This window comes from Hippoglossus hippoglossus, chromosome 12, assembly GCF_009819705.1.
Source record: "Hippoglossus hippoglossus isolate fHipHip1 chromosome 12, fHipHip1.pri, whole genome shotgun sequence".
NCBI lineage: Eukaryota > Metazoa > Chordata > Actinopteri > Pleuronectiformes > Pleuronectidae > Hippoglossus > Hippoglossus hippoglossus.
The window spans coordinates 5,561,319-5,588,118 of record NC_047162.1 but is presented as its reverse complement, the minus strand read 5'-3'; the positions used below and the strand labels follow the sequence as shown (position 1 = coordinate 5,588,118).

Here is a 26,800-nt window from a genome sequence, read left to right as displayed (position 1 = left end):
TTATCAAGATAAACAAATTTCAGTCGATAACGATAATTATCGAGATAAACTTCCAATTATCCTTTGATGACACGCTAAAGCTACACAGCATAAAATATTTTCCTAATCTGAGGTAGAATATCTTCTCACCTTCTTGTTTAGGTCGTAATCAATGTATTGAACTCGTTATAACTCTATTGATCACATGACATTAGTTATTGTATCATCTCTTAGCCCTACTCATCGCCCACCTCCTCTGATGGCAGTGAGGACACAACCTGTGAGATGCGCCAGCTTGTTACACGTCTACCAGACGCTTACAGACGACAAGTGTCACCACAACATGAACACACACAATCTCAGCTGCACGGTGTGAGGGGGTGTGTGTTTGTGTGCGGAGCGTGGTTTAAAATGGATGTGGAGCTAGCTGCGTGTGTTTCTGGACGCCCCTTCTTGCTAACAACACCATGTTACACAAATATTTAGTGGTGGATTTCAACACACACACACACACACACACACACATTAGAAAACACACACACACACGCTCTGGCTATCACCGCTACAAATTAGCCCCCTGTCGGCTAACATGCCCGCGGGCTGAACATCCACAGAGCGGCGCAGAGCGAACCGTCGTTTTAGCGGCGAATGAAAATCAAAAATGGAGCCGCTGCGCCCCCCCCCCCCCACCCCCCCCCCACACACGCCCGTTAGCTCCATCCATGTCCGCGTACACGTACGGCTCTAGTGCAGGACTCACCCATAGCTCTGACCCCCAGCTCATGGTTTCAGTGCGGTGTCCTCGGAATAATCCACAGCTCGTGTACGAGGTGTTTTCAGTTCCCACGCACGCACAGGCGCGCACGCAGACCTAATTTGTGCCTCTGCGGTGTCAGTCAGCGGGAGAGAAGAAGCCCAAACCCCGCTGCTTCTTCTTCTTCAGCTTCTTCAGCTCACAGCTAATTTAGTTTCTTCAGAGTCTCATCCTGTCTGATACAAGATGGCCAAGAGCTGCGGCATAATCTCCACACGGGGGGAGTCTCTATATGCTGCTCTGCTCGGCGCGGGCACCCGCCTCAAACCCAGTGACAGCTGCTAGTGCGCGCGCACAGGCTGGAAAAGGAGAGGTTGTTGGTGATGATGGTGGTGGTGGTGGTGATGGTGTTGGTGGTGATGGTGGGTCCCTGCAGGGTTGTGCTGTTAAGTCTTCACTAATGCTCTCTCTCTATCTCTCAGTGTGGCAGCAGGAGCTCCGGGCAGGTGGGTGGGTCTCAAAGGTCACACCCATGGCAGATGTTTCATTGAGCAGCCCCCAGAGGGTCCACATACAAACAACTACTTTCTCCTTTTGCCCTCATCTCTCTCTCTAATAATGATAATAACAATAACAATAATTATAACTTAAACAATTGGTTGGAATACAGAAGGAAGTACATAAATCGTAAAGGTAATAAATGACCAAAATAGCCTGGCACCTTCCCAAAAAAGTACATTTTAGTTGATATTTAAAAGAACACACGTCTCAGACTTATTTATTATTTTAACAGTCATCATTTTAATTCATTCCAGAGCCCTGGGTGCCTGGTGGCAAACCCTCTCTCTACACGTATTTGAGAACATTTCACTGGAACGTTTCCTCTCTCTCTCTCTGTGTCTCTGTAATCGTGCAGGCAACAGCACCCTAGATTCACTTTGCACTTGCCCACACACACAACAGCCACAAGCCGCCACTAACATCAGACAGGATGTTGCGTTGGAAGGTGCAGAGTTTAGAAATCTTGCCGCTGCAAGAATCTAAAGAGATCTGTTCCGTCTATGCCTCAGCTAAGATGGTGATGAAACAGTTTCTTTCAGCTTATTGGCTATACCTCTTTATTTAAAAGTAAATATGGGCAACCCATCATTTCCGTAATTATTCAGTGCACTTCTATTTTAAAAAGTCTAAAAGAGTCTTTGCCTTCTTATATCGCTCCATCTTGTCCCTGTTGATAAATCTCTCCTGACAGGACAAGGACATCTAATTAAATTCCATTGCAAGGAGTTCCTGTATCTTCAAACAGCTCTTAGTTATTACCTCAGCCAAGGAGCTTGTGTTTTTACCCATGTCTTGTTTGTTTGATGGTTTATTTATTAGCAGGATTAGGCACAAACTACTGAACTGATTTCCACAAAAGCCTGGGCTTGGCAAAAACCCATTACATTTTTTGATCTGGATTAAGGTGCAGATCCAGCATTTTATTTTCAGTTCTTTAACTATATTTTATGGTAAATAAAGTCTTGGTTATACACTCGCTGATTTAAAAAACTATTTCTGTTAAATATAAATACTAGACAATCATGTGGTCTTGGCTGAGGTATGCACTCTCCTGAGTGCCCTTCTCTTAGATTCCTTTGTAGATTCCTCAGATGCTGCAAATATTCGGAGAGCTGCAGATATATTATTTATACAAAAAGAAGACATTTTGGCCTCTCACAGTGGGAATATCACATGTTTATGTAAATAAGTCAATGCTACAGCGTCTGATGTCATGGCTCAAACAGCATTGAGTCTTTGGTAATGTTATTGGTGACACCAGCTGATGTCTGCTGTGAAAAAAGGCCTTTAAAGTCAGTTACCTCCATGTACTGTGTTTATATTCCTCAACACGTGATCTAGACATGATACATACACCTCAGTTGCAATCATCATGGCCACCATCTTTACTGTGGTGGGTTATGGTCAGTTATCTGGCCAGTATTACTACAACAACACCACCATCTAGTGGTTAGATGTGTACAAAACAGAAAAACACCACAGGGAGCATTACGTGCAAGAGAAAGAATTGCAGAAATAAAGGCTTTTTGATGAATAAACACAGAACACTAAATAATAAACAACGACACAACTTCAGTTGAATATTACACAAATTTAAAGCAAAGTAAGTTGATCTTTTGAAATTACTCAGTGACAGCCTGTTGACAGTTGGAAGATGTGCAGCTGCTTCATGGTTTTTGCTTCCAAAACTGTACAGCATTAGATATGATGTACTAAAAACATGCCTTCAATAATCATTAACATGTTTTGGCACATTTCAGCTAATTTACAAGAAATCATGTTAACTTCATATTCCCGCTTACCACTTCCCAAAGGGGACTATATACTCCTTTTATACCTATATTGTTTGAGGAAGCCACTTGTTTCCATGCAGTAAAAATGCAAAATGTATTTGCTACAAGACTTCACTTGGCATAGACTGTTAGCAAGTAATAACTTTTGGGTTACATAGCCCTTTTTCATGGAAAACATTTTAACACGTGATGATAGGAAAGAAAACATGCGTAATTAATAAAATGAATGTTGGCTGGATTCCATTTAGCTGCTAATGTATATGCATGTGCAACCAAAGAAGTCATAAGTGTGGGTGGCAATAATGTTGATTATCAGCCTAATCAAGACATTTTTATATGTACAGTATATGTTGCAGCTGTATTTGCATTTATAGTTGGAGATTTAGATTTAAGTGAAAACTTAAAAATATATATATTTTATATATCTTTTAACTGTTGATTACTTAAACTATAGGCACATTACAGCCCACAAGTATTACTGAAATAAAACGGCATTTGACTAAATGGATTTTTCTGCTGTCTTAGCATCAGTCCAGGTATTTGGGAGTCATTGGTAGTAGACCAACTTGTTTTTTCTCCATTTCTTGGTTTGTGCTGTCATATTGAAACGTCAGGTCATTTGATATAAAAAATGTTCTACCAACAGGGGGTGCTCAAGGATCGTCCGCGCTGTCAACGTCAGACACAGGGTGTGGAAACACAAAACCACAAACTACTGAAATTGAGTAATTTGAGATGTTGAGAAATAAGAGTAAACAGCTCCTCTGAGAGCAGGAAGACCAGTGACTTGTGTCACATGAGATACTTTCATCATATCAACAGCTTTTACCGCCTCCTTCCAATGTTTGACATCATCAGTCGTGGCTCTTCCTCTGATTCAACACAGCCTAAGTAAAGGTTTCTGATAGCATGAATATTTGTGAATCCTCATGTGATGTTCATGTTGAACAGATTTATGGCTCACACACATGTCCTATCACAACAAGCCATGTTCATGAATAACCTGTTTCTCTTAATCACTTCTCACAAGGTTGAGGACAGTTGAGGTGGTTCGGGCATCTAATGAGGATGCCTCTTGTACACCTTCTGCTGGAGGTTTACAGGCAACGTCCAACCAGGAAGAGACCCAGTGGTGGGCAGAGAACTTGCTGGAGGGAGAGGATCTGGCCTGGGGACACCTCAGACCCTACTAGGCCGGCTTGGTGATGAGAACCTGGATGTGACACCCAACCACAACAGCTGGATCTTTCCCCTATCAGAGGTTTCTTTCCACATTGAGAATGCCAGCTTCCCAGCAAGCAGTGCACCCTCAGTTTCACTCGGCTTTCCTCTTGGGGATTCAGAACTTTTAGTTGAATCAGTCTTCGAATGTGAAGCTGGGCCTTTTTAACTGCCTTAGCTCAGGTATAGCTTATTCCTAAAAGGCCTCTCAAGAAAATATTTTATCTGCAGAGGAAAATTGAAAACTGAGACGAGCATTTATCTCTGCATCCCCGCTTGATTCCCCTGTAGAACACCTTCCACACTGTCAGGAAGAGATGAATCAGCACTTACTTCACAGTGTTGTCAGGAAACGTAATTGGTTTAACGGAGCACCAGCTGACACGGACAGGGATTTAGTTTTATAAGGTAAACTGCACATTTACACCTCATTAATGGACACCCAGAGGTATATCTGATAATGACTGCGGAGAGGTGAAGTCTGACTGCAGAAATGCTGGTGTGATAAATATCAATGGTAGCATAAATGTAGCGTTAACAGTTCAATCTGATATATCTCCTTAATTTATTCAGGATACTTCGTAACCATCTAATTCCTCCAGCGAGTTTTCAGCTTTTGCGGGTTAGTGGTTTAGTGCTAAAGTGCAAGCAGAAGTGAAAGGTGTTACAGCAGATTCCATTTATGGTGAGCAAAAAAGGAAATGGCAACTTGAGTCATATTTTGGTTTAATCTTTCAACAAGCTCGTTTTTGTTGCTACATCAGGTGAATGTATCGCTATGATCCTCTAAAATGCATGAAAGTGCGTTAGATGCACTGATGCACTACAATAATAATATCATTTTATTTGAATAGCGCTTTTATTTCTGTCTGTAGAGATTCTCATTGCTCTATGACACTTTACATAGGATTTTTGTAAAATAAAAGAGAAATCTGATAAAACCAAATAAGCATATATATAAAATACACATTACAATCACTCATTGAAAAAGATACATGTCATAAATCTTTCCACAAAAATCATAACTTTCATCTCCAACAATACACAAACACACAGATGACATAAGCACTACCATGCTCGTTGATATATTATAGTATAAGTGTATTAGTGTATCAAGTTTCCTTCTTGTTACATCTCCATAGCATCTGGTTTCAGTTTGTGTGTGTGTGTGTGTTTTTTTTTGTGGTCTGGGCATTACTCATGTTTCCTTATGGAAAAAGAGCAAGTCCCCATAATGTAAATCATTACATTTTAAGGTGAAAACAGGTTCTAAGGTTAAGTTATGGTTAGGCTTGTAGGTTAGAGCAAGTTTCCAGGCAATCAAAGCAAGTCAATGATATGTCCTCTGAAGACACAACTGTGTGTGTGTGTGTGTGTGTGTGTGTGTGTGTGTGTGTGTGTGTGTGTGTGTGTGTGTGTGTGTGTGTGTGTGTGTGTGTGTTGCACCCAATCTCCACAGCCAAACCTCCTACTTATACTCAGCTCCACCACCTCCAGTCTTCCGGATCATGTTCTCTGCGACCAGTTAGTGTTACCCTCCAGCCTTGTGTTTTCTCTGGCTAATTCTGAAGCTATTCCTGCTATTAATTCAGTTTTTCCTTGTTGCCGGCCCCAAACCCCTGGCTCTCATGCCATTACACAGATTCCCTGCCCACAACTATTTTCCAACAAAAACCTAATTAACTTATTCCCAGTCCATGTTCCCAGCTCGATACTGTGCTTGGGTTCATTAGTTTACAGCCCACATTACTTCTGTGGATTATGAATCCAAACAACAGATTTTTCAGGCTAGATAGTACATATTGTATTTCATAAAGAGGGGGTTCCCAAAAAGTTCAACCCATGACCCCCAAAATAACCGTGCCCGAAACTTGGGACCCCAATAATCTATAAATATATTGATTTGAGCAACTTCACAAAGTGTTTCATGTGGTGCTGTAAATTTACCTGCTGTAACTGATGCTGTTGCTAATCTGTCATCATCATAATCATGGAGATAAAGAGAATGATTGCTGGTGATTATTTGCATGGTTTTATTTTACAGTTAATTAAAATATTTTTAGCTTTTGTAACAATACTGGCAAAAATAAGACCTTTCAAAGAGTTTTTAAATTGATTTCTGGACATTATCTTTTGACCCTTCTTAAGTGTCTCCCCAAGGGAACCACCGACATAAAACACAAGTGTCTCCAGTTTATGCTTTGCTTAGACAGGCAGCTTTGTCATGGATGTTTGGTGGAGATACAATAGTTGTATAAGTCCGTTAAAGATTTGGTGCATACTTTGTCAGTTATGGGCCCACAAAGCAAGCACCCCAGGGCCAGCCATCAACATTAAGACAGTGACTGATCCCTCCATTCAGAAATACAGTCCACACACATGCACATGGCAATTGGTGCTAAATGGGCTAACTTCAAAGTTTTCATAAGAAATAAGGGTTTTAACTAAACTTTTACTGTTCAAAAAAAGTTCCTGCATAAATGAGGTTTTATGGATCTTATTTCAGTCGTGATCACTTTAGTCAAATTCAATTTGATTTCAATTATTACAACAAGTTATATTTGGTAGTATGACTCTGTTCTGGGATCTCCCTCTATACTTCCATGAGCCTTCATGAAAAGTAAGGCATGGAGAGCAGCAGCTAGAAGACCCTGGCACAGAGGAAGGCAACAATGAAAACTGACGTTACATGACGTTGATCATGTCAGATTCTGTAAGATAAGGAGGTGTTTGGGTGGAGGTGGGTTGTGAACTGGCTTTGCAGTGGAAGAAGGAAGAGCAGACAGCTAACGCAGCTTAAATAGAGTGTTGCAATATGAGCTTTGCCAAATGAATGTATAGGAGGGGATCAGCTGAGCAGTCAGCTGATGTGAGCGGGGACAGACATCTGCTGCTGTCTGCTAACTCACTGAATTGGGGCTGAGCTTTAACTTCGTGACCTGCCTGATCAAACACTATATGCTCAATTTGAGCAACTCACTTTATGTATATGTGTTTGACTTTCATTCACATAATCCGATATTAGACAGTTGACATCAAAGTGAGTATTTTTCTTGTAGTAGACAAATATGGGTGCTGTGTATGAAAGTTCGGGTGTTCCAGTGTGAACAACCACTAAGTTAATGACGCACAAAGTGTTACTCCACAACCATAGTGTTTCTTCATCATCCGTATATCACCAACTATTGATTAACAAATCAAAAATGTAGTTGGGTGTAAATTTGAGGCTTTTCTCAGAACTTTGTGCACATATCTTGGAAGCAGCCTCTCTTACAGTAAATGTTGATCGTCTCTGTTTTGTAAAAAACATTCAAACTTGATCATGATTCCATTCAAGCACAATTATACACAAAACCACCAATATATTAAACAAACGTATTCACATTGCCACTACATACAGTTTACATGACCAACACTGTCAGACATGTCAACTCTATACTGGCACAGACACAAACTGTAATGTCAGTTTGATCAATCACTTAATCAATCCTCAATATCTGTCACACAGGTCCACATGGGCCGGTATGGCAGTATGCTGGTCTGACAGGATAACACAAAAATCATAGGAAACCATGAAACTTGGAGATAGGATGTGGTATGGATTAGGGAAGAACTCTTTAAATTTTGTTGCAGATCAAGATCAGAGGGTGGATGTTATGCCCTCAGGCTGGCGCTGTTATGTATGAGCTTCTAAAACAAATCATTACTCTAATTCCTTCTGCTATCAGGTTACTAAATGCTTGAAGTTGTTGATTTGCTCGCTGGTCACTGGCATGTTTATGTCTGATTGTGGCTACTAATTCATTCATTATTTATTTACATGAATGGGTATGACTGTGTAGCGATTTACCCTTCTGGGATTAAAAAGTTGCCTGAATCAAACTAAAACAGTTTTGATCCGTTGACTGATTTTTAAAGGGCAATCTTTAAAACCTGTTTGTTTAGTCTCCATCACGCTCTTGCTTCTGATTATTTCACAAAGAGGTGCACATCAGCTGTGCCTGTTCTCAGTAGACTGGTTTCAGCCAATGATCAGGGTAACTACACATATTACAACAGGATTAACGACCCATTCATCCTAATCTTCCAAATCATGTCAAGTAGAGCTCCTCCACATGGGCTGAAACAACATAGTCAAGACTACCGGACAGAGTGAGATTACAGCCAAGGATTGGATTATCACTGCTAATCCATTTAGACATAAGTAATCGGCCGCCAATCTGGTCTGGACAGCCCTTTTGGAGAGAGTGAAGCCACATGGGGTGAATAAAGCAAAGGGACATTTGGATGTTGGGTCAAACATCAAGTATCCTGGAAAAGGAGGAATTGCCAGTTAAAGCAAACAGGTAAAACTAGTTCGATCTATTCCAACAACCAGATTGCATTGATAGTGGGTAGTTGTGTTGACGTCAGAACGGTCCAGTAACCGGAAATGGAAGGGGGAAAAAATACAACTGATGACGTGTAGACTCCTCCTCGTGATGCCGTTTAGCAACAGATGAGCTTCACGTTCATTTCTGGGCAGCTGCGGACGAGCCTCGGCACAGCTGCTGCTGCCGTGCCCGTAAAGGAGTGCTGTTTGACGGTGTAATGTTCGCCCGGGTCCCGGCGCTTCCCTCGCCTCTCGCACCGTAGCCCTACCGGCGTGCTAACGGCTTCTCCACCCCCCCCCCTCCTCCCCTCCAGAGCCCCCTCGTGTGTTCCCGCTGTCAGTGGCGAGTTGGTCGGTGCGGCGGCGGCTCGCTATGGACGCGCTGTGGGTGATTCCGCTGCTGCTGGTGCCGCTGCTGATGTGGACCAGCAGCACGTTTGTTTTCTATTTCAAAAAGTGCTTCTATGTGGCCTGGATGATGGTCCTGGCGCTGGTCGCCATCCCTCTGTGCATACTGAAGAGCGGCGGCAGAGACATAGAGAACATGAGGTGAGATTTTTTTTTTTGGGGGGGGGGGTTTGCGTAATGAATGCCACACGTCCAGCTGCTAGCCCCAGCGTTAGCCGGTTAGCCGGCGAGCTTACTGGCTAGCCGCGGGTTGATTTTAAACATTCAAATATATATATATATAAAAGATATTAGCTAGAAATAACAGCGTTTTCATTGCAGAGCTTGTAAATGATGGTACATCACTTCTCCCACAAGGAGCCTGTAGTTTAAATACATGTCTCGCACTGTAGAGGGAAACCAAACAAGTCAAGTACTTGATGCTTTTAAATCACACACATGCTAACATTAGCCCCCCTGACTCCCCGGCTTTAGCAACGTGTTAGCTGAAAACAACACAGCTAGCATTGTCGTGTTTACCCTCATTGAAACCAGCTCAGCTCGGACTAGTCCCAACATGGGTTCCTGACAGTGCTTCCCTTAAATAACGCTAAATAACTACCAAGAATGCCTGGTGGTGTTAGCTGAGTTACATGAGCACATCTGCCCACTGAATGCCACCACGTCCCATCACTCTCACAGGCGCTGCATGTGGTGAAACTGGACACCATGCTAGCTAAATCAGTTTAACAGTGTAGCAAGGTTGTCACCTCGAAATTGAATTGGCAAACAATCAGACCAACATCCCTCCAGTAAATCAGACCTTGATGGAGCCTATGATTGTTCAGTTTTGTTTATTCAAAGTGTCTGAATGACACTTTGTCTTTTTGGTGGTGTTGGGTAATATTTACATGTGTCTCTCAGCCTTCAGTTACTTGTATGTGAGGGGCAGATTAATAGAAACTTCTGATTTTATACAATCCAGTCTAATGCAGCACCACTTACAACTACCTCTCTCCAATGGTCGATAAGATACTGTAGATCGGTGGTTCTCAAACTTTTTCTTGCATGCCCCCCTTCAGAAGCGGCAAAAATTTCAAACCCCTTGAAACAATCTGGTTTTTCATTAACAATAATAGGGGAAGCAACTGATTAAAAAAGGATACCAATTGAGTTGTATGTAGGTAAATGTCAACATGGCAGCATTTATTTGCTTATTTTTCTTCTGTAAATCACATGACTGTAACTTGGTGTTTTTTCCCTGGTCATCCATGCCCCCCAGTTTGAGAACATCTGCTGTAGATGCAGATTTGAGCTCCATATGAAAGACCCCTCAGCCTTACTACAGGTGTAGATAGATTATTTCATACTTGACACACACTGACCTAGTCAACCGATATCTGTCCTGTTAGGAATGTAGTACGCCTTGAGGGTTAGTGCCCACTTTGTTGTGGGGGGTGGGGATTTGTTGTTTTGGTTAAGCCTAGATGGCAAGGATGAATTGCTGAACACAGATGACTGCATTCCAGTAATTACCTTGAATAGATGGATGCCAGATGGCAAGTTCCCCTGGGTTACTTGGGATAGTTATGAGGTCTATCCTCAGTGCAATCTCACTTGGCATTGGATCTGCTGACAAAAGGCCTGTTAGCTACAACAGTAGCCCGTGCTGCTCTTGGAATAACTGTTTCGCAGTCCTGTTACACGTGGTCGCGGTGTCATGTTGCCCCAGTGTACCGTTCTGACAGCTCAAAGGTTAGCGGGACCTGTTGACTTTGACAAAGTTACTGAACCGGGGTCAAACCTTTTGCACAAGGAGTGAATCGATTTTGGTTCTTCTTCACAGTAGCCAGCTCTGGCAAAAAGAAGCGTAATTAAGTACAGTGGTGTCTGTCACAGGCGTTGGCTATTAAACAGGTCCGTAAAACACTTGTATTCTGGGATGGAATAGTTGCTTCTCGGCTGACTTGGAAGACTTGAATGAGAACAAGTAACAAGCGTTTTACATGTACAGTTGGAAAAAAGGCATCCAAAGAACTCAGGTGTCAGTTGTGGTTGCATTTCCCTGAACACTCTTGTTGGCAAATACAGTGACACACAATCAGTCAGTAATGTGAACAAATACTTGAGGCCAGGGCTCCAATGGTATTTATCAGTCAGGATCTCATGACAACAGATAAAGGACAGACACATAGTTCTCTCACTCACAATTGTTTGAGCTCAGATTCCATACTGTGTAATGACTTCTAACACGAGTGGGAGACGGTCAGTGTTGCTGTCTGTTTGACTAAGTAGTGGTGTTGTCACTCAGTCTGTTGTACTGACCTTTTAAAACCCACACTGTAAAAACTACCCATCTTCTCCCCATTGAATCTATCCTCTGCAGTGTCATTCTGATCCTGTGGCCATCCCCATGTCCTGAACAGCCCTCTGAACATTTAACACTTGATTTAGATTCACTGCTGGTGTCTTTGTTTGCTGGTGTAATATTTTTTGCATAATAGGTCAGACTCACCTTTTTTATCTGATCAATCTAACTGTCATCATGCTCTGCAGGCTCCAAAGGAACTTATTTAGAGGCTGATAATGGAATGAACTAGAAGGAAGTCCAGTGGATTGGTCATGACAATAATCCAACCGAGGCCATTTAATTCCCCTTGAACACTGGATGAGTCATTGCATAACCAGTGGCTTTTGCACTTGACTGAGTGAGTTATCACTGTATGTCTGTGTTGAAAGATAAGCCAAAGACTATATTCTGGTTTAACGGTTAAGTTATATTACCATAGGGAGACAATCAAACATATATATGTGCAAGCTTTGCTTAAAGTGAGTTGATTGGTGATAAACACAAGGGTTCAGACCTTGAAAATATTGTGATAATCTGTCAGATTTACTTCCTGAGAATAGAAAGCATTGTAAATCTATACTGTAAATCATCATTAATTGCCATATTTAAGAAAAAATAATCTTGTAAGTTAGCAAGGTCATCACATATGAATTTATTTCATATGATGTATTGTTAGGACATTATTCAAAGGGAACTGGCTATTTAATATGCTTCCTCTTAAAACATACTTTATTTAAACTGTAATTCTGGTGTGCAAGTGGTGAGATTTATGCTCAATCTCCAAAAGAACCTTTTCATGTTTGGTTTTCCAAGCTTTCCAAATTAAATTTATTGGTACCCCAAACAATTCTTGCCACCAAATAAACAAACAGTCAAACTAGTTTTAGAGAAAATTGAATCAGCTTTACTATGTCTTCTGAACCACTTGTTGGACTGAATCTCTAAGGCCCCCTTTCCACTGGTCGAATAGCCCACTTCCATCTGCCTTTTGTCCGCATTGGGAATGGATACAATCGGATTCACTTCTGGATCAAATGAATCTGCAGGAGACACAGGTTTTTATCTGCTCCAGCTTCGATTGGCAGCAATGGAAACATAAAACCTAAAGTGCTTATTTCTTCTTCCTTTTCTGTATTTTGCCCGTCTAGATGCTGAAGCTGCACCCTTTGCGTTATGACACGTTTTAACTTCCGCCAATTTAAGAATCATTCAGTTGGTGTTAAGTTTGAAAGAGGGAGTGAGGTAAAAGAGATAAAAGTGAAACCACCATAACTATCACTGGTCTCCATGGTGCTTTCTTCTGTTGTGTTCCCACTTCAGAAGTGTTGGTTTCCAGGGCATTCATCACGTTGAACATTAAATATCTCCACTGGCAATGGGAATATAGCTTTTTTACCCACGGACGTATACCTGCTAATTTTGGTGTAAAGCGGTATAAGAGATGATGGCTCTTAGTAGTTGTCTGTACGTCTTCAGTTATTGACTAAAAACATTATCAGCACTGGCATCAGGATGAAAAGTCTATTGATATGTACTTTAGTGTTTTTTCCAATCCTGTAATTAGTGTGAGCAAAACAACACAGAATTACCACAACCTCACTCATTTGGTTCCCTTCATCCGGAACAGGATATTGGAAATATGTGATTCTTATTAATGAGTAGCAGCATGCATTCCACATTGAAGTTGGAAATGTAAAGCATTTCTCACAGTAGCATTTAAAGCTGCTTTCATACATGGACTGAACTCTGCAGTAGGTGCATGTGTGAAGGCAAATTCCCGAGTGAGACGCTTTGCCGTCTCTATGGATATTCTCCGCCTGGCCTCCTAGTATAAAGTCCATAGAAATCCACACAGTGGGGCTGTCCTGCTGGATTCACTGCGAGCGACTAAAGGAAAGCTAATATCTCCAGCTGAAAAAGCAGTGACGTAGAAGACACACACAGAGATGTCAAAAGAGTTTGTGGTGATAAGAGCCGACACCGATGTCTGTGTGTTGCACGTGATCTGTATAGTGGTGTTAATACGTCACTTCCTGTCTCTGCCTACTGCACCCGGCTGCTTCACCTCTCGCCTGAATAATGTGGAGGATGTGTTGCTGTTGTGAACGCGTCTGTGCAGAGAACCTCCCGCTGTGTTGTGCATGTGTGAAAGGCAAACTCTGTAGCCAATTCTCCAGATCATGTCTGAAAATGGCTTTAGATAGCAAACTTATAAGAAAATTACCACATGAAAAACTTAAAAGGAGTTGGTAGAAGGCTTTTTTTTTTTTTAAACTAGGGCATATCAGGACAACAACACAAGCAGGAACAGGTTTGAGAGGGGATATGATTCACTGATGAGGAAGGTACATGGGTTATTTTTTGAGCAGATGATTTCTCTCGGAGTGAATCTAAGGGAAGGCCATTCAAGTTGCTGGTGTAGGAGTCTGTTGTGGGAGAACGGCTAGTTTGTTATACAAAGTTTGTGGTTCATATTTGCATGGGAAAATTCTTGCCATTCCAGCTTGGACAACGAATTTCAATATCGGTGCTTTTATTTATTTTCTCTGTGTGATCTTGTTTTATTCTTTATTTATTATTTAATATCCTCAGTTTTATGCATTCTTTGTAAAAAATACACTTTAAAGAAAACCTTTGTTTCAGCATCACTACATTTCAGATAATCTTTAATTTTTCTAATCTTCAACTTACATATGTGATCTGTACATTTTGAATTTAGATGTAAAATCTGCATTCAGCTGATACCTGAGAACATTCAGGATGTGAGTTAGTTGCAAATTGAAAACAAATAGAATGAATCAATGATTTGCACAGACACTTTGTTTCTTTAGCCTAATTCAAATGTTCCATAATTTAATGGATAGATCTACAGACTCATTAATCTTTGCTCAAAGCACTGTGTGGGACCACAGTTTGGAAGTAGTTATTTTTTTGTTGCTACCATTTTACTGCCTTTGGCTCCAAGAGGAAAAAGAGTGAAACCACAATCAACAGATGATCAGATAATGGCTTGTAATGGAGACACAAGTCGTTCATTATAGTGTTGAATTGGTCTGGACATAAAATGCCAGAGTTCTCATCTCAGTCTTTCCAGCACCAGAGTTTACTGTAAGCAGCTGTACTCTGTGTGACCGAGGTGGGACAGTGCACTAGTGGGAAAACAAGGCAGACCTTTGAAAGTGTTGCAGGGGCTGAGGAGAAAATGCCATAGAGCTGAGGTGCCGGTATTTAAGGCTGCATCCACAAATGTATGTTTAAGTTTTTAAAATGCATTACTGTTGGTAAGTTTAGACCTGACGTCCACACCACTGGAGATGTTTGGAAAATCTGGGGTTGCGTTGTAGAATAGACAGGCAAAACTATGAGGCTTTGAGATTATGACACAGTCCCCTGCATTCGCTTTCTGACAGATTCTTATCAGTCACGACTCAACTACCAAAGGAGAGGACAGAACTTTATGAAGACTTACATTTCCATTTCTTTGTCAGCCCCAGAAGAGAAATAACTTGTCTTACTTTTCAACAATGTTATTTATCATTCTTAGTGTTTTCTTTGAGTAAGCAACCGACTGCAGAGTAATCCATCTGCTTTCTGTTTACACTGTCATGCATATGCCCAGTGTAAATGAAGGGTCACATCATATTCTTTTTCAGGTGTGTTAGTATGGACAGGGATTATTACTGATATTGAGCTAAAAATGTTTGTGTGGAGGGCGAATGTTAAGATTTTCAAATGAACACATTCATTTGGATATAGCCGTAAAGGGACCGGATCAAGTCCCACAGTGATTGGTGGGTGAGAAACACTTTTAAAAAAACATGTATTGAGTTTGGTGATTACCATCTCAATGAAAGCTTTCCAAGTCAGGCCAGAGTTCACTTCTGATATGTCTTAGCAGAGTTCAGATGTTATCTCTGCCTCTACAAAGGTTTTACAAGTCCAAAAAGATGAACCCTGACCAGAAGGGGTATAAACAGGAAACAATGCCACTGATAATGTTGACGTTTTGTTTTTGGAACCTTGACAAAGTAACTTGATATCAACAACGTGTCACAACAGCTGTAGTCTGTGAACTCCAGAAGGTTTTGCAATAAAACTGGTAAAGAGTTGAACATTGAGCAGCTGAATACCCATTTGTTTTTCTCAAGAGCTGGTGAGGACAAAGCGGAGAGTGAATATTCTGACTAACTCCTCCTGTCGACTAGGCAGCTGTTAGCAAGGGCATACGTTGGCGTTGTGGTGGTGGTAAATTTGTCGGCCTGATTGAAAGTTTGTATTCACCCTAGTGGCCACAAATCAATCAAATCAACTGTAAAGTCTTGATTTTTTTTTTTAAGCCCCAATCTGGGCTAAATATTGTGATCATGACCCTCAACCCTATTTGACACTGGTATATAATATGAGGCATAACTTTGCTCTATTTGTTTCTTTTCAGTGTCTTTATAAAACAGGCAGATGTTAGAACAGTGTTTTTCAAAGTTATTGGAGCGTTGTACTTACTACAGGCAATTATCTAACTAACCAACCAAGAAACAAACAAAGCTGATGTTTGTTGTATTGCACGTTGTTAAGCTACCAAATTTAAAGTATCTGGCATTTGTAGAATGAAAGATAGTACCTTATTCATAGAGGAATATTAAAAGCCTGTTAAACTCTTTACCTTTCCAGTGAGGGTTTTGGTTAATAACATGTAGCCTACTGCACTCACATGACTGAACAGTAACCTATACAAATTCAGGGCGGTAATTAACCTTTCCCTCCCTACAGGATTATCCGCATCCTGGTTCGTCACGTGAAGTATTTCCTGGGTCTGCGGTTTGAAGTGAGCGGTTGGGAGCATCTGCAGACAGAGGGACCCTATGTCATCATCTCCAACCATCAGAGTTCCCTGGATGTATTGGGTGGGTCCCGTACTACACAGAAATTAAACAAATGGAATGAAACTAACTTTTACGCTACAGTGTCAACTTTAATTTTAGCATATAAACATCCACTCTGATATGAGAGAAATATCATGGCATATTCTGAAACTGAAAAAAGGGCTTTCGAAAGCTTTAAATTTAATAAAGGTTTTGTGTTATGGAAACCCAGTTTTGAAGCCTTGCATCATGTTTTAAAAGGCTGACCTTGTTTTTAAATCTCTGCAAATATTGCTTTATATCTGAGTTTTCCTTCAAAACCACAGCTCTCTTTTTACAAATATATTACAAATCCAAATTTGTCACTGTTTTCCCAGTGCATTAGTTTGATTTCCAGGTTTGAAACCTTATAAATGGTGATCTGAAAACTGGTGCACATACATTAGAGAAGTTGTGAAACGTTTTGAAAGATTTGCCTACACATAAATATGTTCCACAGCACACATGTGGCGAGTCTCCTCTCCATGGCCAATAAAACATACAAGCTGCTACTGTTCAATGAAACTAACAAGGATGGTTTACAAACTGCTCCCTGCTTCATGGAAACCTGGTGAAGTGAATATTTCACAGTAGCATTAAGAGGCGTATAAATGTGTGCATGAATAGATGTAAACAACTTGTACTGTAAAGTGGTCAATAAGACTTAAAAAGTGCTATATGAATACAGTGCATTTAACATTTACAGTTTTCATATCAAGGAAAGCAAGTGGAGGGAGAATATGCTCCTATAAGAATGACTTGTCTATGTTTTGGATGTTACAAAGTGGAAGGATTTAGATTTTTAACCCATTTTCAGTTTGGTCAGTGCTGACATCCTGTCTCTGGCTTGTCTGAGCATGAAGCAGAGAATGTCAGCACTCCCTTGTCAGACAGTTGGACAAGTGACCGTGGCCACCACTGAAAAATGACCAACGAGACAAAGCCGCAGTTTCTTTCCATTCAAATGGAAAGACATTTGGACATCATACGCATGCCCGTCTACCTACCAATCAAAGTCAAGTATGGGTAGATGCAGCCCATGTAAGTGATGACGACAGGACGTACTTATGTAAAATTAAATTACAATGAGAATCCCAAACTTACTTGATCAAATGTAAACAATGCATCAAAGACATGAACCTTGTTTCTGACCTTCAAAGGCAAAAACATCGTTAATACCTTTCCTGATTCAGTGGGGGCAGGTCAGCACCGAACCTTTACCATTTACTTTAACTAAATGTGAAGACCAATCAGGTTAATCACATCCAAACGTTAAACTTTTCTGAAGAAATGGAGAATAACACGCAGCAGAGTAACAAGCACCCACAGAAATGATTTTAACATCTTATTTGTTGGTTCTGATTTGGCACAGAACACATTGATCAATATGTACAGCGCTTAAATAATGAATGCATCTCTGGCCAGTTCTACATTTACTGGATACCATTTAACATCAGTGTAGATTGAATAAGATCAAGTTGTAGCAAGGTTTTGACTCCTGTTTCATCCTGTGTTCATCTTTGATTTTGCATGTGTGGGCATGTCTTTCAGTATTGTGTCATTCCTCTCACTGGTAAAGCTCATTGTTGAGGACCGTAAATTAGCGGAGGTATGTTATCTCTTCATCAGCGCCTGAGCGAGAGCACTTGCACACGAGAGAGTGGTTTCAGAGCTGGTGAGTGACGAGGCCAGGCTCCAGGCCAGGGTGCTGACAGCAGGGGGAGAGAGGCATCTAATTAGTGCTGAAGAAACTCGGCAGGAGTCTGATTCGGCGTCCAAGTTACCATGCCAACAGCTACGCCCAGACATTAATAGCTGCACATAGTAGAGCTGATGTGATGAGACTGTTCGGAACTAAAATCCTCACATCACCTTTATAGTTAAGGCTAGGTTTTAAGCACTTTTTCTGATAGGATTTATACTTTAAAGTAACTTCTAGTATAAATGCAGTGAATGCAGCTTAACATAAATATATCCTCCATTTGTGAAGGTCATTTTTTTTAAGGTGGTGATTCAGGTGTTCTGCATAATTGATATAATAAGGTTAAATTATAAAGATTAAAAAAAAAAGAGAATAAACATCAAGTGATGATGATCTGGTCCTTTTACTTTATAAAAGACAAATTACCTCCATACTGCTAAGGGAGGAGAACTTGGTCAGTTCACCGGTTGGTTCAGGAGCTTTAATTTATCACTGCTGCTTCAGGATGGATTTCAGGATGTTTGCAGTTTGAAGAACTGCTGGAACCAAGATTAAGTTTTTTCTCGAGTATTTAATCTGACAATTAGTTTGCCTCTTTTTAAAGTCTTTACTGTGCACACTTGGTTCATTCATTTTCTTAGACAGGTGTTGTGATCCTATTGCTTCAAGTCGGCTCCATCACATCCATTTCAAAACAGAAGCAATGGCTTACGACAAAATAATCAAAAAATGTACTTTATCAGACTGGATAGAGGAGGAAGTCATTCTTCTACTACTGCCTCGTCATGTGACGTCAACATATTCTGATTGGTTAGATGTGCCCATGTCGGAAGCATAACCTCTGAAAATCAACTTATGTCCTAAAAATAAAAATGTGAAAGTTTTCATTGACTGGATACAGCTAATTAATTACACAAAAACATGTTTAGTGTGAAAAGGCCTTTACACAACATGAAATAATTGGCAGAAATGCTAATGGTCTATACTGTCACATGTAGAGCACATGTAGTCCTTCATTAGTCACAGATGTTAAAACTGTTGTTAAGGGAACAATCCGGTAAGGAACTGAGTTCAAGCAACAATGAGTTTCACCATTTCTCTGTTTCTGTTATTTTAGCCCTGTTCCGACCTGGTATTAAGATAAGATAAATTTGCAGTATTACAGCAGCAAGAGTCAAAAAGACATCAGCAAGTTATAAGTAACATGTGATTCTTAAGTGTAAGGAATATAAAAGAATATGTAGAAATACAGACAAATATGAATGTGATTAAACTAGTATATACAGTGTACAGACAGGAAGAAATATATGCAGTGTCAGGATGTTTACAGTGAAAGGATTGCACATGAACCGTTGATATTGCACAGACAAATGAATATTGCACAGTTGAGACTTAAAGTATTAAAGTTCAGTCCATAGTGGCGGTGCATGTAGTTCTACTGGGAGCAGAGCTGGTTGTACAGTCTCACTGCTGCAGGAAGGAACGACCTGTGATGCCTCTCCTTCAGACACTGAGGGTGAATCAGTCTGTCGCTGAAGGAACTGCCCAGTGCTCGAATGGTGTCCTGCAGGGGGTGGGACTGGTTGTCCATCAGAGAAGACAGCTTCAACGTCATCCTCCTGTCCCACCACCTGCACTGGGTCAAGGGGGTATCCCCGGACCGAGCTGGCCCTCCTAATCAGTCTGTCCAGTCTCTTCCTGTCAGCAGTTGAAATGCTGCTGCCCCAGCAAACTACTCCAAAGAAGATGGGCACATTAATAATTGTTTTTGAAAGATCCAATGTCGACTTGTGATCAGATCTCTTAAGACAGATGGTAATAACAGGTCTGAACAGGGCCTAAAAGAGATACAGAGAAATGGTCAAAGTCAGTGCTGCTTGGTGTTTGAAGTCACAGTTCTTGGCAGGATTTTTCCTTGACAGTAGTTTTATTTTGCGTGACTAATGATGGATAACATGTGATCTACATGTGCTGTTAGTGACTATAATCATTTCTGCTTATGTCATTTCAAGTAAGGACTAAAAATCTCCTTTTTTAAAACTTGACAAAGGACATGTGTCTTCTGTATGAATGTCACGGATGCTACAAAAATCAAAAAGTAGAGCGGCCTTAAATTGTTACAGACCATTTCAATTAACACAATAAAACCTCTGAGTTTTAAAGGGAGGGCTTGAAATACTTTTTCTTTCAGTGGAAAATACTTGAAAAATGAAGCAGTACTCATGATTGGCCAACATTGTGCATGAAAATGTTTCCCAAACTAATGCTGTCAACAACATTACAGATTTGTTTGTCTTTAATTGTAATGGCTTGTTTGCTTTTGAAATTCCATCAAAAGCTAGAATTTAATTTTATTTCTCTACCTGGTTAGAAGATAAACCAGCTGTAGTATGTAGAAGATCATATTTCTCTAATCCACTTTATATCTTTAGAGTTTTATGGAACTTTTAGTTACAGTTTTCATGAACTTACACTAAAATATATTTGTAAATTTAAAGTTATGATTTACCCTACAGAGCAAAGAGGTGCATGAAATTAATTGTATTAATGAGATTATAAATTATCTTTATCTCTTCGTCTTCCTGTTCCTGCTATTTTAATGCAGAATGTATTTAATTCATAGAAACAACTGTATTGATTTTGTTAATATTCTTATGTCAAATAACATGTATAAAATCACATTTACCTCATCTCTGACACTGTTTACAAATAAAGTGTTACAACATCCAGTAGCTCTGCCTGTCTTACGTCTTTAAAAGTTAAGATGACTGACCTTATTTTCCTTTGTTCCTCAGGCCTGATGGAGATTTTACCAGACCGTTGCACCATGATCGCTAAGAAGGAGTTGGTCTACGCCGGCACAGTGGGCCTCATCTGCTGGCTGGGCGGCATCGTCTTCATCAACCGCAAGAAGACGAGCGATGCCAAGAGTGTCATGGCTGACGCTGCCAAAACCATGTTGGACGACCAGGTAACCTGCCTGTTTTCAAAACCAGATACAGATCTGTCAGTAATGATGCATGAAGCTCCATTTAAATCAGAATGGTTCACGGTTTGAATTTCAATTATTCTTTCTATAATATAAAAGTATGTAATGCATTTTCATTTGATAGATTTTTTTTGGGGGGCTGGTTCAGTGATCTACATACAGTATATAAGACCAGACATGCAAATCCTTTATGTCCAAGATTTAGAACAACTCATTGTCAGTACTGTGTTAAATTGAGGGAAGCACAGCAGAAATAAATCAACTTTAAATTCAGACTCGAAGCTTATTTGAAAATCCAGAATACTTGAATTTAGTTTCCTCTGGCCTCATTTATCTTGAAGAGTAAATTTGATTTGTTTGTGTCGTATAACATAAAATTTAATTTTAATCATTAATATTTTCTTTAGTTTTACATTGTAAACTACGTTAACCATGATTTTAGATTTCATTTCTACATTTTTGGGGGGGTGATATCTTATCTCTTTTGGGGTTTTAATAATACATTTTATTGTTAAGGCACTTTTCTAAACACAGTGCTTATTCAATCTAACCAGCACAACTCAACTTTTATACCTTTTAAATATGATGTCTTTTTTTGCAGATAGATAAAGGAATAAAATATAATAATAAGTTAAATCTATGTTCTTGTTGCCCTCACAGATTCGTCTGTGGGTGTTCCCGGAAGGTACGCGAAATCAGACAGGCGACCTGCTGCCATTTAAAAAAGGCGCTTTCCACCTGGCAGTGCAGGCACAAGTAAGTACTTTTCCAAGATACATGTGAGTGAAGTTTTCATCCTCTTCATATAGCCCTGATGATACTGTGGCTTGTTTTAGTCTTCTGGAAACTTCTGTCTCCTGAAAGACTGAGAGGTCATGTTGTCAGCATTGTGCTGCTTCTAGACACATGGGGGAGCTAGCAACCTTATGTGGCACAAGCAAGGCAACAGTGTGATTTCACCATGTTTAATACAAAACTGATGGTAGTCAAAGATGAGTGCACTCCACTGACTGCACACTTATTAGCAATGCAATGGAATTAACAACGGAATGAGTTGAAATGGTCAGAATAGTTTTATTAGTTTAGACCTTTTTCAAAAAGGATCAGCGCTTTGGTTCTGTCAGTTGTGTTTCTGTTCTCTCTGAAATGGTTGTTCATTCTACACAATGTAACTTACTCCTTAACTCCCAACAAGCAGATTATTAGAGGTAGATTGGTAATTGTCAGCTCAGCGGAAGGTTTCAGTTCTTCAGCTGATGTTTCATACTGCACACTCGGGTTCAGACAAGTGGGACGAATTCAAAAAACTGTTGAATCTGATCTGGCTACAAACTGCAACTTGTTTATCCCCCAGCAAAAGTGTTTATGACCGTGTATGTGTGTGTTTCAAGTTGTGAGGCCATTATTTTGTGACTTGCTGATAAATATCACTTGTGGGCTGCTCCTCATTACCAAACACATTAGGGTCCAATTTTATCCCTGGTATAAACATCTGTCTCTGGTGATCCGATCACAAGTTCAGGTGTGAACGCACGCAAGACACATTGAGGAAACAGTTTAGAACCGATTACTCCACATTCAGAGGTGGTCTGGGACAATGGGTCCACATTCTTTTTGATTTGTGAACGTAAATGCATCCTGGGCCATATTGAAGCTCTGCCTGCTGACGTCTTAGGACCCACTGCAGTTTCACAATGAGCCAAACATATGTTGACATTTCTCTGTAGCCGGTTTCACACATTTACTCTTGAACTTGGATTTCATTTCATTTTGGACTTTCATTTTTAGTTGCCAAAGGTCAATCTCATGGCCTCATGAAGTAAGTGTATATGTTTTTCCTGAACATGATATCTTAAGATCAGCTTGAGGGAATGTCTTCAAATTTGGTACAAACATTCATTTGGACTCAAAGATGAACAGCTTAAACTTCAGTGTCTTGGGGTCAAAGGTCAATGTCACAGTGAGGAATTTCATTCCATCTGGTACATTCCATTGATCTTGGTACTTGATTTGGATGTGTTTTGTGTGTTGGAGTTAGGTGGCAGAATAACTTCATTTGAGGTCTGCAGTAAACGGCCTGTGTTTTGGGCTTTTCCCTGTTGGCTTCGCTTCACACTTCACTTCTATGTGAATGTTGATGGTTGCGATCTTAGCATTCTCCTCTGCTGAGTTACTGTGCAGCCTTTTCCATTTGTACCCAGCCGGCCTGATTGAGTGGAAGCAGGACAGCCCCCAGGGGGAGCCACATTTGGCTCAGCCTGTCCCGTGGAAGGGCCACTCGGGCCTCGGGAGAGCAACTCGGCCTCTATTAGCAGTGTTGAAGGAGTGTGTGTGTGTGTGTGTGTGTGTGTGTGTGTGTGTGTGTGTGTGTGTGTGTGTGTGTGTGTGTGTGTGTGTGTGTGTGTGTGTGTGTGTGTGTGTGTGTGTGTGTGTGTGTGTGTGTGTGTGTGTGTGTGTGTGTGTGTGTGTGGCTAAGGAAAAAACAACAATCAAATCCACTCTGAATCAGGAAAATAAGATGTGATAATGCAGTACATATTTTTGGATTAGAGATGATATTATACATTTTGGTGTTAGAGGTGATCGTACATATTTGAATAGTTTGTTAGTTTTCTCTTCCTTTTTGTCTTCCAGGCGCCCATCATACCCATCGTTTTCTCCTCCTACAACAGCTTCTACCTACGGAAAGAAAAGCAGTTCAAATCAGGTAAACTTTTTTTATTTGCCAGTCTGATGTGTCCCACCTCCCATAGTGGATGACTTGCATGCAAACAGTCACTTGATGTTCTGCGAGACGTCTGACAGGAAAGTTTTGTGCCTCCACAGGGACCATCAGATTGAAGATCCTTCCAAAGATCGACACAAAAGGGATGACGTCTGATGACGTGGCGTCCCTCTCCGACAAATCCTTCAACGTGATGCGCTCGGTCTTCCTGGACACCTCCAACTCTGTTCCCCAGAGCAACGGGCCCTCGAGGCACTGAACACTTACCATACTCCTGCCTCTCCTCCTCCCGTGTCCCTGTCTGAGACCCATTCCTCCCCCCTCCAGACCTCCCTGCTCTCCCCCACCCCCAGGTTGTCCCATTACCTGGCCAGGAAACAACAAGACACAGGTCACTTGTCATGAAATGTCTTGTCTCGTAGATGCCTGGTCCAGTCCGCATCTGGCCTGGCCATACAGCACAGTCAGTCCCGACCCTCACTGTGTCTGCAGCAGCACGCCGTGAGCGGAGTGACGGACGGACGAGCCGAACAGTATGGATGTGTGTCGTTCTTCATGCATGCCTTTTGGATGGCTCTCTCCACCCTCTACCTTGCTTTATTCTCTTGCTTCGGACGCCAGGTCTTGTTTGACCGCCATTTTATTTTCTTTGTCTTTTTTTTTTTTCTCCGTCTTTTGGCTTTCTGTCGAGCAGATGAGCTTTGCATTCTCTCTATTTCTGCTCATAAACGTCAGTGGCTATTTATGTGTTCCGCTCATGCTGCATTTGTTTTATTTACCTTTGAATGCTCACACACACATTCAACATACCCGTATCTCCTTCCTTCCTTTACTTTTAGTGTCTTCTCCCCCTTTCTGCATTCCAGTTTCTTGCCTAAAGAATAAAGGAAGCGGGGTCTCTCCGAGCGTTGGATTGCGTGGAGGTGAGAGGTCGACAACGGTTCACCATGGACTCCTTTTAGTTCTGTCGCTATAAATTAAACTCCGCATCCATGTTGGCTCTTCAACTCTTAAGACCAATAGCTCCATGACATACCTAATGATGTCAGCAAGCGAGGAATTCAAGGTTACGAGATCCAGTGCAAAAACAATAGCACCCATCTGTACTGGATTAATGGACTGATCCGTTTTCAGTGTTATGCGTTGTTGATGTACCATTGTGCTTTCTTTCAGTTTGTCTCCAAAAGATTAGAAATGCCCTGCGTGCAGCACCGAGCTCCAAAGTGTCTTCTGGCTGAATTTTTTTTGTTTTGTTTTTCTATTTATTTTCATGTCGGCTAATCATATATATTTTTTTTGTTGGTTGTTTTTCTTTCAAAGAAGTGATCACATGTTTTTTGCTCCTCGCAGGGAACTCACAAGTGAACCTATTTAAGAAGTGTCAAAAAAAGGTGATTTTCATAAAGTGCAATGTCCAACGGTTTCAACATTACTGTTCCAAAGTGCAAGCCACCTGCTGTGCCATGACAAAGTGGTTTCTGGGAGGTTTCCGATGTAAAGACCCTTCTACCGACTGACCTTCTGAATCAGTCGTGTGTTGACTGATGACCCTTTACCAAGAATATATTTACCTTTTTACCAATGATATGATGTGGTTCTTGCTGTAAGTAAAGAGTATATGGAGTTATTTAGATCTCAAGAATCCTTTTAACTTGGTCTGAACTTGAAGATTCACTAATTACTAACACCCCGACATCTCAGACGAGTTTAATTACATCAAATGTATTTTGTGAAATGTTTTTTTACTAATTAATATGGGAGTTGTTTTGGTTGTGATCTTCTGATTTAGTAATTACCTAACCTTATAGAAAATATCAGATTATTTAAAAAAGAAAAAAAAGTTGTTGAAATTTTGGCCTTAAGTTTGATTGGTGGTTGTTGTTGCACTTTGGATTGTTCTGCTTGTTTGCTTATAATTGTTTTAAATTTTGTTTGTACTAATGACGTCTATCCTCATAGAAGTTTTTTTTTGTTTACATCCAGGTCTTAAATTTCACATTTCTCACTGCCTTTACAATGTTAGTGAAATCCCTTATTTTGCCCATCAAACACCCTCAGAGAATGTATTTCAGCATTCATGATATTTATGTACGTATTCATTTTTTTTAAAGTGGGGCGCTGTCTTCCGTACAGTTGGCGATAAATCGAGGAAATGTTTTTATTTGAGCATTAATTGTTAAATCTGGACTGACGTGGTGATGTGCACACGGATCATCTTGTGAATGGGTTTAATCAATACTCTGGTTTTAAGCCTGTACACTGCTGTTCATCACTAGTTTTACTGATGCCTGCTGAGCTCCCATTTGGACAGAGCTTTGTTTATGTTCAAGGCTGGTATAGAATATACACCCAACAATAATAATTGTTATAACAAATAATTTTTTTCCCCCCTTAGTTTGAATATATTTATTGACTTTTTCTTATCTGTAATAGCAGATTTGACCTTCGCAACAAGTGGTTTGAATGTCTAAAAAGTACCAAATTGGTTTCTTCCAAAAAATATGAATTGTACCATATACATTTTGCTTATGGAGTGTTTTATCCATTAATTTTATTGTTCTTTTGTAATTCAAACATGTGATTTGTGAGCTTTGTGTCATGGGCTTGAACCAAACCGGCTCTGCAATAACCCTGCAATTTTTATTTCATTTTTTTTCCCGTTTACAAACTAATATGTAAGATATTGGGAGGGAAAAAGATTCAAAGTATTCTGAACCTTAATAAAGCACTTTTCATGCTGAGTTTGGGTTGAAAAACAAAAAGATGACTTAAAGTTTTTTATCTCTGATTTTCACCAAAGCTATTAAAGTGTAATTGGCGGTAGCTTTAGATGGATATGAGAAACTGAGCTGACATGCTGCAGAGCCGTGAGTGTGTGTGTGTATGTGTGGTCCCTTACTGTATATGTGTGTAAATACACACACGGTATAGATGCTCATTATATTATCGGGTTAACATTGATGATGTAGTGTTCTTGATTTTCAGCTCTTCTGGGTAGACGTGAATGCCTTGCAAAAGAATAAATAAAGATTTTCTTTCTTTTCTTAAGTTGTTTGGCTCTCTGCTCTG

General features: G+C 40.5%; 2 protein-coding genes across 2 annotated transcripts in view; one reads left to right on the top strand and one right to left on the bottom strand.

Annotated features, from left to right (window-relative positions):
* The window catches only part of LOC117771256 (formin-binding protein 1), a 62,112-nt gene extending 60,912 nt beyond the window's left edge, over positions 1 to 1,200 (bottom strand). Inside the window, exon 1 of the mRNA XM_034601389.1 lies at positions 740 to 1,200. Within this exon, the coding sequence (XP_034457280.1) occupies positions 740 to 763 (24 nt within the window). The 5' untranslated portion in view covers positions 764 to 1,200. The remainder of the gene's footprint in view (positions 1 to 739) is intronic.
* Positions 1,201 to 8,771: 7,571 nt separating this feature from the next.
* agpat2 (1-acylglycerol-3-phosphate O-acyltransferase 2 (lysophosphatidic acid acyltransferase, beta)) lies at positions 8,772 to 25,555 on the top strand. The gene is made up of 6 exons (XM_034601439.1): positions 8,772 to 9,229; positions 16,185 to 16,318; positions 20,813 to 20,988; positions 21,667 to 21,762; positions 23,641 to 23,713; positions 23,833 to 25,555. The coding sequence occupies exons 1-6, from the start codon at positions 9,054 to 9,056 to the stop codon at positions 23,988 to 23,990; spliced, it is 813 nt and encodes a 270-aa protein (XP_034457330.1). The 5' UTR covers positions 8,772 to 9,053; the 3' UTR covers positions 23,991 to 25,555.
* The last annotated feature ends 1,245 nt before the right edge of the window (positions 25,556 to 26,800 follow it).